Source organism: Heptranchias perlo, chromosome 31, assembly GCF_035084215.1.
Source record: "Heptranchias perlo isolate sHepPer1 chromosome 31, sHepPer1.hap1, whole genome shotgun sequence".
NCBI lineage: Eukaryota > Metazoa > Chordata > Chondrichthyes > Hexanchiformes > Hexanchidae > Heptranchias > Heptranchias perlo.
In genome coordinates this window covers 35,851,365-35,868,063 of record NC_090355.1, presented here as the reverse complement: position 1 = coordinate 35,868,063, position 16,699 = coordinate 35,851,365, and the positions used below count along the sequence as shown (strand labels likewise).

The following is a 16,699-nucleotide window of genomic DNA, read 5'->3' as shown; positions in this document are numbered from 1 at the left end:
TTGTACACTGCAACTTTGCTGTTACAAACAATGCTGTGTCAGTCCTGTTTCCTGATCCCTGTGGAATAGCGTTACTACAAACCATCCACTGCCCCAATCCCCGTGTAACCCCATTATTACAAACCATCCACTGCCCCGATCCCCGTGTAACCCCATTATTACAAACCATCCACTGCCCCGATCCCCGTATAACCCCATTATTACAAACCATCCACTGCCCCGATCCCCGTGTAACCCCATTATTACAAACCATCCACTGCCCCGATCCCCGTGTAACCCCATTATTACAAACCATCCACTGCCCCGATCCCCGTGTAACCCCATTATTATAAACCATCCACTGCCCCGATCCCCGTGTAACCCCATTATTACAAACCATCCACTGCCCCGATCCCCGTATAACCCCATTATTACAAACCATCCACTGCCCCGATCCCCGTGTAACCCCATTATTACAAACCATCCACTGCCCCGATCCCCGTGTAACCCCATTATTACAAATCATCCACTGCCCCGATCCCCGTGTAACCCCATTATTATAAACCATCCACTGCCCCGATCCCCGTGTAACCCCATTATTACAAACCATCCATTGCCCCGATCCCCGTGTAACCCTATTACAAACCATTCACTCTCCCCCAGTCCCCGTGTAACCCTATTATTACAAACCATTCACTGCCCCCGGTCCCCGTGTAACCCCATTATTACAAACCATTCACTCTCCCCCGGTCCCCGTGTAACCCTATTATTACAAACCATTCACTGCCCCCGATCCTCGTGTAACCCCATTATTACAAACCATTCACTCTCCCCCGGTCCCCGTGTAACCCCATTATTACAAACCATTCACTGCCCCGATCCCCGTGTAACCCCATTATTACAAACCATTCACTCTCCCCGGTCCCAGTGTAACCCCATTATTACAAACCATTCACTGCCCTGATCCTCGTGTAACCCTGTTATTACAAACCATTCACTCTCCCCGGTCCCCGTGTAACCCCATTATTACAAACCATTCACTGCCCCGATCCTCGTGTAACCCCATTATTACAAACCATTCACTGCCCCGATCCTCGTGTAACCCCATTATTACAAACCATTCACTGGCCTCCGGTCCCCGTGTAACCCCGTTATTACAAACCATTCACTCTACCCCGGTCCCCATGTAACCCCATTATTACAAACCATTCACTCTCCCCCAGTCCCCATGTAACCCCATTATTACAAACCATTCACTCTCCCCCGTTCCCCGTGTAACCCCATTATTACAAACCATTCACTCTCCCCTGTTCCCCGTGTAACCCCATTATTACAAACCATTCACTTTCCCCCGGTCCCCGTGTAACCCCATTATTACAAACCATTCACTCTGCCCCGTTCCCCGTGTAACCCCGTTTTTACTCGTGGCCTCAATCCCAGTGGAAACCTTGTTCTGCAGCGAGCGCAGGAACTGAAACCTCAGCGAGATGAGTGTTTTCCTCCCATCTCTCCTCCTTGCTTAAGGCGCTGACTCTCGCTACAGTACGACTTCCACAAGAGTCCCACTGGCCACCCGTACCTCACTCAAGTGATCGTTCTTTCTGTGTGAGTGCAGACAGCGAATGTCAGCAGCATGTTCAACTTTGTGGGGCTTCACAGCCAAGCTCGCTGCTGTCCTCACCCAATATCTGTGCGCACGGGCACCTTCCAGCAAGTGTCACTGGCTGGCGATAAGGAGCAGGATCCCTGGCTGAATTTTCACCTCCCGAGCTCGGGGACATTGAGGCCAATTGTAGCCCCTCTCCTGCACCTGCCCCACCACATGGAATAGGGATGGAATCTGACGCTTTCCTGGTCAGTGTATCTCCAGTACTGACTGGATGGACTCCCTGAATTGTCAGGGGGTTAGTTTAATATTCCCCATAGTGTCATAGATAGCTGCCATGACGATTAGGTTTTAAATGCATTGGACTGTACGTACCCTCGCCAGTCAGTCAAAGATCTGCAGGAAACTCTCACACAGCAACAACTCAAAACACCTGTCAATTACATTCTCAAACTTTCCACCCATCACTTTCCAGTTAACGACTCGCCTCTTGCTCCCCTACAACACAGTGAGTAAAGGCAGAGAGTAACAGACCCGCACACAGTCCAGGGGTGTCCAAGGTTCCACCCACAGTCTGTGCCGAGCTAGCTGGTCATAGGATGGGGAACACTCTGGGGGTGGGGGGGGCTGTAATTGGCCTCAGTGCCCCTGGGCTAGGTGGTGGGGGGAATCAGTCAGGTTTCCTGATTATTTTTTTTTCATTCATTCCCGGAATGTTGGTGCCGCTGGCAAAGCCGGCATTTATTGCCCATCCCCAAATGAGGAGTCACTTCAGAGGATAGTTAAGAGTCAACCATGTTGGTGTGGGGACTGGAGTCACATATAGGCCCAGACCGGGTAAGGACGGCAGGTTTCCTTCCCTAAAGGACATTCGTGAACCAGTTGGGTTTTTATGACAATCCGACAGCTTCACGGTCACTTTTACTGATCCCAGCTTTTTATTCCCAGATTTAGTTTTTTTTAAAACTGAATTAAAATTCTCAAACTGCCTAGGGTGGAATTTGAACTCACGGTCTCGGGATTATTAGTTCTCTGGATTACCGAGCCAGACCACAGCCAGACCCCGGACTGTCCAATGACTCCTGCTGGAAAGTGAGTGTATGTAGATATCGGGAGAGAGGATGGCAATGGTGCCCCATTTGGACCACTCCTCAACACTCACACACAATGATTGGTTAGATGGGTGCGGTACCAAGTGTGGATGGAGCCCCTACAATCTGGTACCTCAGCGTCTTCAGGAGAGATGGGGAGCAAATTTGGAAAAGGAGTGAGAAATAAACGCCTCTTTGTTCAGTACGAGAGCCCCCCGTGTGGAACTGGGGCGTCACTGAGTTCCTGTATAAGAGTGAATTTACAGCGGGAAGAGGATGGGGGGGGGGGGGGGGGGTGAGGATCCCCACACTCTGCTGAAGGATGGGCATTTATCATATCACAGTCACCGTCCACATCTGTGTTGAATAAATTGTCAGCAATTCATTGGTGCCTGTTGCAAATCCCACTGTGTGGAGATGGAGAGAAGACAGACAGCATTGGAAACAATTCCTTTCATTATGTTACTTACTCGTTTAATTGCAGCCCTCTGTTTCATGCGGTTTCTTTGTTTTCTGAAGGGAGTACTTGGTGCTCACTCATACAAGCCATTTTTGTTGATGTCTTTGTCTTACCGGAAATTATGGCAGGTTAATGACATCTGGAGCACATGTACCTCCACCCTAATAACATCTGGAGCACAAGTACTTCACCCAATAACATCTGGAGCTCATGTATTTCACCTGAATAACATCTGGAGCACACGTGCTTCCACCCTAATAACATCCGGAGCACGTGATTCATGCAAATAACATCTGGAGCTCATGTACTTCACCCTAATAACATCTGAAGCACATGTGCTTCCACCCTAATAACATCTGGAGCTCGTACTTCACCCTAATAACATCTGGAGCTCATGTACTTCCACCCTAATAACATCTGGAGCACAGGTACTTTCAACCCAATTTAGTTCCTGGTTTCAAAGCTGCTACCCTGGGCTGTGTTGGTAGAGGCCAGACACTCCCTCACAGGAATGTATAAGACTGACATTGATCTGTGAAGAACTTATTTCTTTCTGTTCATTAATGTTACTGAAAAAGTCAGTCTGAAGTGAGTTTCCCTGCTTTATACAAACATCAAAGAGTGAAGAAAAATATTGTACATCCCAAATACTATAATCTTCAAGGTTAAGAGGGAAGGAGTTACATGTGTTGTGTGTGTCTCGTGTTCTGGGTTTAACTGGGAGCAAGGAAGCTACTTTATTGTGGCAGGCCACAGAGGCTGCTGCTTCAGAAACTGTTTGTCTTTATACTTATTATGTTCTAAGCTTATTAATCTCTGATTCTCTGTAAGAACGTTGTCAAATAAATATGTTGCTTGAAGAAATTGGAAAAGTTATTGTGAATAATAATGTAACGTAAATATAATGTGATAAAGACTGATCAGTGACCTCAGCCCATGTCTGGAACAGACAACACACCTCAGGTTCAACTCCAGCTTCCTTACTCAGATATGGAGGCCCAGAGAGAGGGTAAAGGGCCAACTATCCAATGGGGAGAGAGGGGAATCTGTCAACAACCCAAGGAGGAGAGAGAACAATGTACCATGCAGCAAATGGGAAGAGAGGACAAAGGCCCAGCTAAACAATGAGAGGAGAAGTTGACCTTAAGTGAAGTAAATAAAAGTGATAAATATTAACCATCCAAGAGACGGGAGGGACAGAGTGAGAATCTGCCGTCTTTATTAGGGGAAGTGCAGAGCGATTCTGATTTATTTCTCTTCCCTTCCTGAGAGCCTCATGCGGATCTGATGCTTCAGGCAGCAGGCGCCCTCTGGAACTTCACCCGATTGGATATTCTTTACATGTGAGCCTAGACAGTGTCGGAATATTTGAGCCCAGGGGGGCGGGCATAATACTGAGCTCAAACCTGCACTCACAACACATTTCCCTGGAGAGTAGGAGGTTAAGGGGTGATCTTATAGAAGTCTAAAATAATGAGGGGCACAGATAAGGTAGATAGTCAAAATCTTTTCCCAAAGGTAGTGGAGTCTATAACGAGGGGACATAGATTTAAGGTGAGAGGGGAGAGATACAAAAGGGTCCAGAGGGGCAATTTTTTCACTCAAAGGGTGGTGAGTGTCTGGAACGAGCTGCCAGAGGCAGTAGTAGAGGCGGGTACAATTTTGTCTTTTAAAAAGCATTTGAACAGTTACATGGGTAAGATGGGTATAGAGGGATAGGGGCCAAGTGCAGGCAATTGGGACTAGCTTAGTGGTATAAACTGGGCGACATGGACATGTTGGGCTGAAGAGCCTGTTTCCATGTTGTAAACTTCAATGACTCTATGACTCTATTGTCCACACCCACACACACACCCTTTTCAGCAGGGATCACTGGACAGTGATCAGGAGCAGGAACCCTGGCTGATTCACTCATCTCAAACCATGGGATCACTGTGGCCCAATTTAGCTAATCCAGCACTGACTGGGCATAGAAGCTGGGGCTTCCTGGTATACATGTCCCGGTACCACCCCGGGTGGTGCATTCTTATTTTTATTAATTCACAGGATGTGGGCCTCATAGAAATTTACAGCACAGAAGGAGGCCATTCGGCCCATTGTGTCTGTGCCAGCGTTATTGGCAAGGCAGGCATTTATTGCCTAGTTTCCCCACTCAAGCATCAAGTGCATATCCGACAAACTTGTGAAATGTCTAAAACATTATTAACAGAGGCTCCCCTTAGCAGGGAGTTTAAACTGGACAGCAATAGAGATTTTTTTAAACCCTGCAAGAGGCGAAGCAAAGCACGACCAGTGCGAGGCTGCTCCCAGAATCCAGGCCCAGGCCTCAGGCCTCCTTTACAAACATGGCGGCCTCCAGCTGGTTTCGATGGTGTGACCCGGAAGTGTGGCCGTGTTTCCGGTTCCGGGGGAGGAGGCCTTCCTGTTGGAGAATGCTGATCCTCGGGAGGCTGAAGATTCCGAGGCCGCGGCTCCTCGGGCTCTGGGTGAGCGGATCGGCCGAGGGTTTGGCGCTTTAAATTTCCCGCCATAGCATCAACCCCCGCCCCTGGGGAGAGAGGGGGTCGCCCCCACCCCCCCACATCGCCCCCACCCCCCCACATCGCCCCACCCCCACTGCCCCTGGGGAGAGAGGGGGTCCCCCTCCCCCCAAACCCCCCCCACTCCCCCCATCCGCATCCCCCCTCCCCCCATCTCACAAACCCCCCGCCCCTGGGGAGAGAGGGGGTCGCCCCATCCCCACAGTCCGCATCCCCCAAACCCCATCCCCCCAGTGCCCCCCAACCCCCCACCCCTGGGGAGAGAGGGGGTCCCCCACCCCCTCCTCTCCCCCACCCCCTCCTCTCCCCCCCACCCCCCCTACCCCCCTCTCCCCCTCTCCCCCCCCACCCCATCCCCCCCTCTCTCCCCCACCCCCTCCTCTCCCCCCCACCCCCCCTACCCCCCTCTCCCCCCCCATCCCCCATCTCCCCCCCCATCCCCATCCCCCATCTCTCCCCCATCCCCCATCTACCCCCCCCCATCCCCCATCTCATCCCCCATCTCCCCCCCCCCCCATCTCCCCCCATCTCACGCATCCCCCTCCCCCCATCTCACAACCCCGCCCCTGGGGAGAGAGGGGGCCCCCATTCCCCCCAACCGTCATCCACCCCATTGATACCTCATCCCCCATTGATCCCCCAAACCGTCATCCCCACCCCCCCAAATCCTCCACTGCCCCCCCAAAACCCAATTCCCCGTTTGCCCCTTTTTTACCCGGTATTGCCCCCATTACATTCAAGTGTCGGTTATAAAACAGGCAGCAGGTGATGGTAGAATCTGAACGCCCCTTTCTCTCTCTCTCTCTCTCTCTCTCTCTATCTGAGCGCTTTTGGTTCCCAGTTTATAGAAAAACCATTTCTAGGCCACTGATTTACTGAGACTGAGGAGTAATTCCGGGCTGGTGTTGGCGTCTCCCCGGTTTGGAGCTGGAGTTTGGATCACTCTCACCATTCACACCTCACAGAGCTCTGAGATATACCTGTGCTACGTTGGGAGTTGGTCCAATCTCAGAAACTCTCCGGAGAATTCTGCACCCCTGTGAATATTCTAACAAACATCTTAAGAATATCTCAGAACTGACCTCCAAAAGCTGATTTGCCAGCCGGGTGGGTATTGTAACATCTGTCCACACACAGCTGGACTGACTAACCGAGGCTGCCTGCAATTTAGCAACAAAGTGGGGACCCCTTCACTCACACTCTGCTCGGGCTCAATTTGTACCGAGGTGCCAGAGGTAAAAGATCCGCCTTCTAACCCAACCCACCCTCCCTCTTCCTCTTCTGATGCACGTACAGGTCTGTCACTGTATAACACTGGGGTACAGTACTGGTGGGTACAGGTCTGTCACTGTATAACACTGGGGTACAGTACTGGTGGGTACAGGTCTGTCACTGTATAACACTGGGGTACAGTACTGGTGGGTACAGGTCTGTCACTGTATAACACTGGGGTACAGTACTGGTGGGTACAGGTCTGTCACTGTATAACACTGGGGTATAGTACTGGTGGGTACAGGTCTGTCACTGTATAACACGGGTATAGTACTGGTGGGTACAGGTCTGTCACTGTATAACACTGGGGTACAGTACTGGTGGGTACAGGTCTGTCACTGTATAACACTGGGGTACAGTACTGGTGGGTACAGGTCTGTCCCTGTATAACACTGGGGTACAGTACTGGTGGGTACAGGTCTGTCCCTGTATAACACTGGGGTACAGTACTGGTGGGTACAGGTCTGTCACTGTATAACACTGGGGTACAGTACTGGTGGGTACAGGTCTGTCACTGTATGACACTGGGCTCCAGTACTGGTGGGTACAGGTCTGTCACTGTATAACACTGGGTACAGTACTGGTGGATACAGGTCTGTCACTGTATAACACGGGTACAGTACTGGTGGGTACAGGTCTGTCACTGTATGACACTGGGCTCCAGTACTGGTGGGTACAGGTCTGTCACTGTATAACACTGGGGTACAGTACTGGTGGATACAGGTCTGTCACTGTATAACACGGTACAGTACTGGTGGGTACAGGTCTGTCACTGTATAACACTGGGGTACAGTACTGGTGGGTACAGGTCTGTCACTGTATAACACTGGGGTACAGTACTGGTGGGTACAGGTCTGTCACTGGGGGCAGGTGTAATTTGGATTAAAAGTATCAGACAAGCTGTACAACTCTCCAATTTTCAGGGTATTGGTGTGATGTTTAATGTTCTGTTTTGGTGAAAATTGTTGACTAATTGGATAGCTCTTTCAAAGAGCCGGCACAGGCTCGATGGGCCAAATGGCCACCTTCTGTGCTGTGTGATTCTGTGATAAGCAGAGCCGAGGAGATCCTGATAATCGTTGATATGAAATAAAGTGAATTGAAGTCTTCTGGATCTCTCAGTTCCTCCTGTTGGGCCTGGAGTCACAGTGTGAACGGAAGGTATCGGTGGGGCCCACGGGCAGTTGCTGGTGTCAAACCCTTTTAAATCTTTTCCAAGCTCCTCTCTTTTTTTGCAGACATTGAACGGTTGCTCAGCAGGAGACTCTGGAACTCACCTGAACTCACCCTGTGTCACCGGGAAGTGTAACGGTAAGGACCGGGTCAGGGCTGTGCATCCACAACTGGGAAATATATAGAATCATAGGAAGGGTTACAGCACAGAAGGAGGCCATTCGACCCATCGAGTCCGTGCCGGCTCTATGCAAGAGCAATCCAGCTAGTCCCACTCCCCCGCCCTTTCCCCGTAGCCCTGCAAATCTTTCCTTTCAAGAACTTATCCAGTTCCCTTTTGAAGGCCAAGATTGAATCTGCCTCCACCACCCCCTCGGGCAGTGCATTCCAGATCCTAACCACTCGCTGTGTAAAAAAGTTTTTCCCCATCAACAACTCCCATTTATACAGAGCCTTTAACGTAGTAAAACGTCCCGAGGTGCTTCACAGGAGCGTAAATCAGACAAAATTTGACACCGAGCCACATAAGGAGATATTAGGACAGGTGACCAAAAGCTTGGTCAAAGAGGGAGGTTTTAAGGAGCGTCTTAAAGGAGGAGAGAGAGGCGGAGAGGTTTAGGGAGGGAATTCCAGAGCTTAGGGCCCAGGCAGCTGAAGGCACGGCCGCCAATGGTGGAGCGATGGAAATCGGGGATGGGCAAGAGACCAGAATTGGAGGAGCGCAGAGATCTCGGAGGGGTGTAGGGCTGGAGGAGGTTACAGAGAGGGGGAGTCTCTGTCCCTCAGCCCCTCCCGTTACTCACTCGGTTAATACTGGTCTTTGTTTGTGCTGCAGGAGTCAGTGTGAGACGTAACGGGGCGCACGTCTCCACAGCAACTGTTGTCGGGGGTGCCGACGACTCGCTCCTGAAGTGGGGCCTGCTGTTAATCCCAGTCGCTACCTTCAGTCTCGGAACCTGGCAGGTAATGTCGAAAACTTAATTACCTATTATACACAATGCATTAACTTCAGACAAGTAAGAATTTATTAAAAGAAGCTTGTATACAAGGGAAGCTGTGTTCTAAGACAATGGTTAGAACCACCTCTTCGCTGAGCAGAGGAAACGGTTAACTTTTATACAGTTCAATTAGTAATGTCTGTCTATCATTGAATATGGGCGTACATGTACACTCTCATTGGTTCAAGTGGTTAGTCAATCAAGAAAAGGGAACCCACCCTCTAGTTTCCCATGCTTGTTCAACATCACGAGACAATGTCTGGGGAAAGTGCCTTTCCCCTAAGAAACTGTCTTTATTATCAGTTCTGTACTCAGTCTCAAGGCTATATGGTCATTCATTTTTGTTAAGTCAGACAGTTATCTCATAAGCAGACAATAGCTCTTCTGTGTGTCTTTGCTGGGAATGTGAACACATTAAGCTTCTCATTATATTCAGCTGGTCAGCTGACATGATCAACTTGACCATAAAAGAAGCAAACATGCTTTGCTTCTTTTATGGTCAAGTATTTCTACATTAATATGGTCAGCTTTATGGTTTAGGTGTATTAGAAGGTTAATTCAGTCAGGCATTTCTTTATGGTTTTCCACAGTAACCAGGGCAATGTGGGGTCAGGGGTCAGTGTGGGGGGGAGGGGAGCAGCATGGAGGGGTCAGTGTGGGGGTCATGGGGGCAGTGTCGGGGGAAGGGTCAGATATTTCCCCTTCAACTTTGAGAGGACCTTGTGCCAGGAGAAGTTGGTCCCCACACTTCACACGAGGCTCCTCTGGTAGTTTGGTTGCAGGTCTGGGTCAGTTGTCTGGGTCTGGGTCAGTTGTCTGGGTCTGGGTCTCGGTCATTGCCTGGGTCTGGGTCTCGGTCATTGCCCGGGTCTGGGTCTCGGTCATTGCCCGGGTCTGGGTCTCGGTCATTGCCCGGGTCTGGGTCTCGGTCATTGCCCGGGTCTGGGTCTTGGTCATTGCCCGGGTCTGGGTCTCGGTCATTGCCCGGGTCTGGGTCTCGGTCATTGCCCGGGTCTGGGTCTCGGTCATTGCCCGGGTCTGGGTCTCGGTCATTGCCCGGGTCTGGGTCTCGGTCGTTGCCCAGGCCTGGGTCATTGTCCGGGTCTGGGTCATTGTCCGGGTCTGGGTCATTGTCCGGGTCTGGGTCATTGTCCGGGTCTGGGTCATTGTCCGGGTCTCGGTCATTGTCCGGGTCTCGGTCATTGTCCGGGTCTCGGTCATTGTCCGGGTCTCGGTCATTGTCCGGGTCTGGGTCAGTGTCTGGGTTTCTGATGGTTTCACTCTCCTTTGTTTAGATTCAACGACGGAAATGGAAACTGCGGCTCATCGAGGAACTGAAGGCGCGGAGCCGTCTGGAGCCTCTGCCCCTTCCCCTGGAGTAAGTAACGCTGACCCTTGACCCCTGGCCATCAGCTCAGTACAGCTGACCCTTAACCTCTGGCCATCACCACAGTCTACTTTGTCAGTGTTGAGGAAAGCTGGGTCTGAGAGCGAACGGGCGAGAGAGACACAGCGAGACGGGGCCAGACACAGAGAATCATAATATGATTAGGCAGAGTCAACATGATTTTACAAAAGGGAAATCGTGTTTGACAAATTTATTAGAGTTTTTTGAGGATGTAACTAGCAGGGTAGATAAAGGGGAACCAGTGGATGGAGTAAATTTGGATTTTCAAAAGGCATTCGATAAGGTGCCACATAAAAGGTTGTTACACAAGATAAGGGCTCATGGGGTTGAGGGTAATATATTAGCATGGATAGAGGATTGGTTAACGGACAGAAAACAGAGAGTAGAGATAAACGGGTCATTCTCAGGTTGACAGGCTGTAACTAGTGGGGTGCCGCAAGGATCAGTGCTTGGGCCTCAGCTATTTACAATCTATATTAATGACTTGGATGAAGGGACCGGGTGTAATGTATCCAAGTTTGCTGACGATACAAAGCTAGGTGGGAAAGTAAGCTGTGAGGAGGACACACAGAGTCTGCAAAGGGATACAGACAGGTTAAGTGAGTGGGCAAGAAGGTGGCAGATGGAGTATAATGTGGGGAAATGTGAGGTTATTCACTTTGGTAGGAAGAATAGAAAAACAGAATATTTTTTAAATGGTGAGAAACTATTAAATGTTGGTGTCCAGACAGACTTGGGTGTCCTCGTACAAGAAACACAAAAAGTTAGCATGCAGGATCAGCAGGCAATTAGGAAATCAAATGGCATGTTGGCTTTTATTGCAAGGGGGCTGGAGTATAAGAGTAAGGAAGTCTTGCTGCAATTGTACAGGGCTATGGTGAGACCTCACCTGGAGTACTGAGTACAGTTTTGGTCTCCTTATCTATGGAAGGATATACTTGCCTTAGAGGCGGTGCAACAAAGGTTCACTAGATTGATTCCTGGGATGAGAGGGTTGTCCTATGAGGAGAGGTTGAGCAGAATGGGCCGATACTCTCTGGAGTTTAGAAGAATGAGAGGTGATCTCATTGAAACATATAAGATTCTGAGGGGGCTTGACAGGGTAGATGCTGAGAGGCTGTTTCCCCCGGCTGGAGAGTCTAGAACTAGGGGTCACAGTCTCAGGATAAGGGGTCGGTCATTTAAGACTGAGATGAGGAGGAATTTCTTCATTCAGAGGGTTGTGAATCTTTGGAATTCTCTACCCCAGAGGGCTGTGGATGCTCAGTCATTGAGTATATTCAAGGCAGAGATCGATAGATTTTTGGACTCTCGGGGAATCAAGGGATATGGGGATCGGGCGGGAAAGTGGAGTTGAGGTCGAAGATCAGCCATGATCTGATTGAATGGCGGAGCAGGCTCGAGGGGCCGAATGTTCTTATGGAGGCAGAGAGAGAGATGACCACTCAGTTTGAGGAGTAACACTTTGACCCTTTGACTCAGTCCTAGGGGAGGGGGGGGAAGAGTTTCACAGTTTGTTTTATTAGTGATGTTTCCATGGTAACACCAACTCTAACCCTTGCGTCCTGTGCCCTGCAGTCAGCTGGAACTGAAGGAGCTGGAATACAGACGGGTAAAGGTGCGAGGGAGGTTTGACCACTCCAAGGAGCTCTACATCCTGCCGCGGTCGAGAGTGGACCCGGAGAAGGAGGCTCGAGAGACCGGACAGCTGATGTCCAGCACGGAAACCGGAGGCAATGTGGTGACACCATTCCACTGCACAGAGCTGGGGTATGTCCATGATTACCACTCAGCCCTGGGAGCCCAGCCACTCTCAGGGACAGGAGGAGGCCACTCAGCCCCTCAAATCTGTTACACGGGAACAGGAGGAGGCCATTCAGCCCCTCGAGCCTGTTACACAGGAACAGGAGGAGGCCATTCAGCCCCTCCAGTCTATTCTGCCATTCAATCAGATCATGTGGTGATGGAATCCATGGTGTCAGTGACTCTCTCATCTCCCTCACTCCCCTTTTGTGTCTCTGTCGCCTCGCTACATCCCACACTCAGATCTTTTATATTAATTTTTTAACAGCAGCAAAACAGCCGAACAATTAATTTTTTCGCACTGATTAATGCGACAGTTTCAGGGAGACCCATCGACACCTCATGTATGTGTTTGTCCGGTAATTTAACACTTCAGGATGTGAAGGGGGAGATGGGTGGGGGGGGGGTACAGCGGGGTCACCATGGGGGTCAATCCTGCTCTTCCTTCGGGATCGATTGGGGTTTTTCACTCACCCTCTACAGTCAGGGACCAATTGCAGTGCATTCCTGCTATCTGACAGCCCATCCCTCCGAGGTAATCATTCAACAATGTAAGGCCCATTGTAACTCTTCCCTTGATTTTAAAACCATTAGATACAGAGTAAAGCTCCCTCTACACTGTCCCATCAAACACTCCCAGGGCAGGTACAGGGTTAGATACAGAGTAAAGCTCCCTCCACACTGTCCCATCAAACACTCCCAGGGCAGGTACAGGGTTAGATACAGAGTAAAGCTCCCTCTACACTGTCCCATCAAACACTCCCAGGGCAGGTACAGGGTTAGATACAGAGTAAAGCTCCCTCTACACTGTCCCATCAAACACTCCCAGGGCAGGTACAGCACAGTTTTGGTGTGAGCCCAGGTCAGCTGGACTGAGACTGGGGCCAAACTCAGTGCTCAGCCAGCAGACAGACCACTCATCCCATCAGTCTGAGTCTAACCCATCACCCCACCCAGTGGCCCCTCATCGTGTTTTCAATAAATTGATGGTGCTCTCCGTGGGACGTTGTGGCCTCTGGGTGAACTGTCCATGTGTTTATTTATTCCAGGGTGAGAATTCTTGTGAACAGGGGCTTTGTACCGAGAAATAGGATGAAACCAGAAACTCGACTCAAAGGACAGGTGAGAGGGAGCGGAGATTAAATGGATGGGCAGCATCCCTGATAGCGGAGAGTGTCCGGGGGCCGTGGGAATGAGCAGCGTGGATGACCCGAGTGACCTTTTCTCATCTGTGTTCTTATGAAATTTGTGGTGTCATCCGTACCTTTGTTACCTCCAGAATCGACTATTCCAATGCTCCCCTGCCCGGCCTCCCATCTTCCCCCCTCCATAAACTTCAGCTCATCCAAAATTCTGCTGCCCCCTGTATCCTAACTCACACCAAGTCCCGTTCACCCATCACCCCCTGTGCTCGCTGACCTACATTGGCTCCCGGTCCGGGAACACCTCGATTTTAAAATTCTCATCCTCGTCTTCAAATCCCTCCGTGGCCTCGCCCCTCCCTATCTCTGTAACCTCCTCCAGCCCTACAACCCTCCGACATCTCTGCGCTCCTCCAATTTCCTTCGCTCCACCATTGGCGGCCGTGCCTTCAGCTGCCTGGGCCCTAAGCTCTGGAATTCCCTCCCTAAACCCCTTCGGCTTAAAACTTACCTCTTTGACCACTTTTGGTCACCGGTGGCTCGGTGTCCATTATTGCCTGATTTGCGTTCCTGTGAAGCGCCTTGGGATGTTTTACGTTAAAAGGCACTATATAAATGCAGGTTTGTGGTGTTGGGACTGTGCCTGAGCTGTAGCCTTTGCCACTGCTGCCCGTGATGGGCTGATGCCCATGTATTGTGACCAGTAGAATCAGTGCCCGAGTTTGCAGATCAATTTTCAATGGGTTCCTGTTGGCATCAAGATCAGAAAACCTGGGCCAAAATGCTGGGCAGGTGCAGCCTAATGAGGTGGAGCTGGGAGTCTCTACCTTCTGTGAGAGAATCATCAGCTGACGAAGGAGATAATCTCCGAAAGCTTGTGATTTTCAAATAAAACTGTTGGACTATAACCTGGTGTAAGATTCCTTACATTTCTACACCTGAGAGTTTACGATGGAAGCTGTAAAGGTTTTCCTTCTGAAGTTGTCATACGATGTCTCTCCTAGATTACAGACGAGGTTGAGCTTGTTGGGGTCGTTCGACTGTCGGAAACTCGCAAACCGTTCATCCCTCAGAATGACGTTGAGAAGAACTATTGGTATTACAGGGATTTAAAGGCAATGGCGCAGGTTGTGGACACTGAACCCATCCTGATCGACGCGGACTTGGGTAAGGCTTGGGGAAACACTGCGCGGCATTAGGTGTGGGCCGTGGCTCAGTGAGCAGCGCGCTCAGCTCGGAGTCAGAAGGTCGTGGGTTCAAGTCCCACTCCAGAGACTTAAGCACATAATCCAGGCCGACACTCCCAGTGCAGTACTGAGGAAGCGCTGCACTGTCGGAGGGTCAGTACTGAGGGAGCGCCGCACTGTCGGAGGGTCAGTACTGAGGGAGCGCCGCACTGTCGGAGGTGGCATCTTTCAGATGAGACGTCGACCCTCTCCTCCCCGGTGTCCTGGGGCCAATATTTATCCCTCAACCAACATCACTAAAACAGATCAACTGATCGTTTATACCATTGATGTTTGTGGGTTCTTGCTGTGCACAAATTGGCTGCTACGTTTCCTACATTACAAGTGACTACACTTCTAAAAGTACCTCAGTGGCTGTAAAGTGCTTTGGGATGTCCTGAGGTCATAAAAGGCACGATAGAAATGCAAGTTCTTTCTTTCTTTAATGTATTTCCTGTCAGCAGTAACCCTTTTGTACCTTAGTGTTGCCGTGGGAGCAAAGCAGGATGTCGTTACTCAATCTGCACAAACCCACCAGCTGCTTCTTTGAGGCACGAATGAGGTTTGCTATTCAATTCCACCCCACCCTTGCTGAATGGCCCCGTGTATAAATACCCTGCCCGATGTATCTGATCTCGGGTGGGCAGGCGGTTTGCCTCAATGCCCCTGGGCTAGGTAGGAGAGAAACACAATCAGCCCCATGCCCCCACTCGCGATCACTATCCAGTGACCACCCACGGGAAAGTGCGTGTGTGTCGGCACGTGAGGAATGGCCACTTACTCCGTCCGCTGTACGAGGTGCCCCTTCTGAGAGATTTTGGGTGGGGGGGGGCAGGGCTAAGAGTTACAAGGTATGAATCAGACGACCTCACACTGTACCAGGGTAAGAACCTATTTAACAGGCTCTAATTGCTCCTCCCACGCTGTGAGGTGGGGCGCGGCACACCTTCCCACCCTGTAATCGAAAGTTTCCACAGATTTAACCGTGTCCCCGGTGTGGGCTGGGCGAGGGAGGTATTCTTGACCGTAATCTGATAACCTCACTGGTTTTCTCTCTCTGAGCATTGAGCTGATCGCATCGCTATCTCTTACAGACAGCACAGTCCCTGGAGGGCCAGTCGGGGGCCAAACTAGAATCACCTTAAGAAACGAACACCTGCAGTATATCATAACCTGGTAAGATCACAGGGCCGTGTCTCATATTGAGGACTAGGCCAACATGCAGTCACTGCGCCTAAAAATAATTACATCGAATTTACAGCACAGAAACTGGTCTATGCTCCACAAAAGCCTCCTCCATCTCGCCCTATCACTCCCTCATGTGTTTATCGAGCTTCCCCTTAAATCCATCTACACTATTCACCTCAACTACTCCTTGTGGTAGTAAGTTCCACATTCTCACCACTCTCTGAGTAAAGAAGTTTCTCCCAAATTCCCTATCAGATTTATCTTATTTATGGTCCCTAGTTTTATTCTCCACCACATGTGGAAACATCATCTCTCTGTCTACCCTATCAAACCCCTTCATGATCTTAAATACCTCAATCAGGTCAGCCTTCTCTTTTCTAAAGTGTTCCAGCCTGTTCAGTCTTTCCTGATAATACAATCTTAGGTATAACCTCTTGTATCTGTGTGTTTATTTTGAAGGTACGGGCTCTGTGCAGCTACCGCCTACATGTGGTTCCAGAAGTTTGTACGGAAAATCCCCCTCTAGTGACAAATTGAACCACCCGTGGCAGTGGCTCCTCCTGGAATTCTGATCTTCCGGCCAGGAAAGGTCACAATGATGCTGTAAATAAATCCAATAAAATCAATCTCCCCGACCATAAGGTTTGACGTGTGTGGGTTTAGTCATTCCATGCAGACAGGTTTCAGAAACCCCTCCTCACATTGCAGGACTCTGGGTAATGCACAGGAGGATCCCAGGTCCAGTCACCCAGGGCACTACAAACGGGCGGGTTGGAGGAACAAGTCGGTCAGGGCTAAAGTACACATGAACAC

The 16,699-nt window shown here is 50.3% G+C and overlaps 1 protein-coding gene across 1 annotated transcript; it reads left to right on the top strand.

The window, feature by feature from the left end:
- Window positions 1-5,539: 5,539 nt before the first annotated feature.
- On the top strand, window positions 5,540-16,527 carry surf1 (SURF1 cytochrome c oxidase assembly factor). The gene is made up of 9 exons (XM_067970001.1): window positions 5,540-5,622; window positions 8,187-8,259; window positions 8,957-9,084; window positions 10,415-10,497; window positions 12,106-12,297; window positions 13,380-13,452; window positions 14,477-14,639; window positions 15,793-15,874; window positions 16,346-16,527. The coding sequence occupies exons 1-9, from the start codon at window positions 5,569-5,571 to the stop codon at window positions 16,410-16,412; spliced, it is 915 nt and encodes a 304-aa protein (XP_067826102.1). The 5' UTR covers window positions 5,540-5,568; the 3' UTR covers window positions 16,413-16,527.
- The last annotated feature ends 172 nt before the right edge of the window (window positions 16,528-16,699 follow it).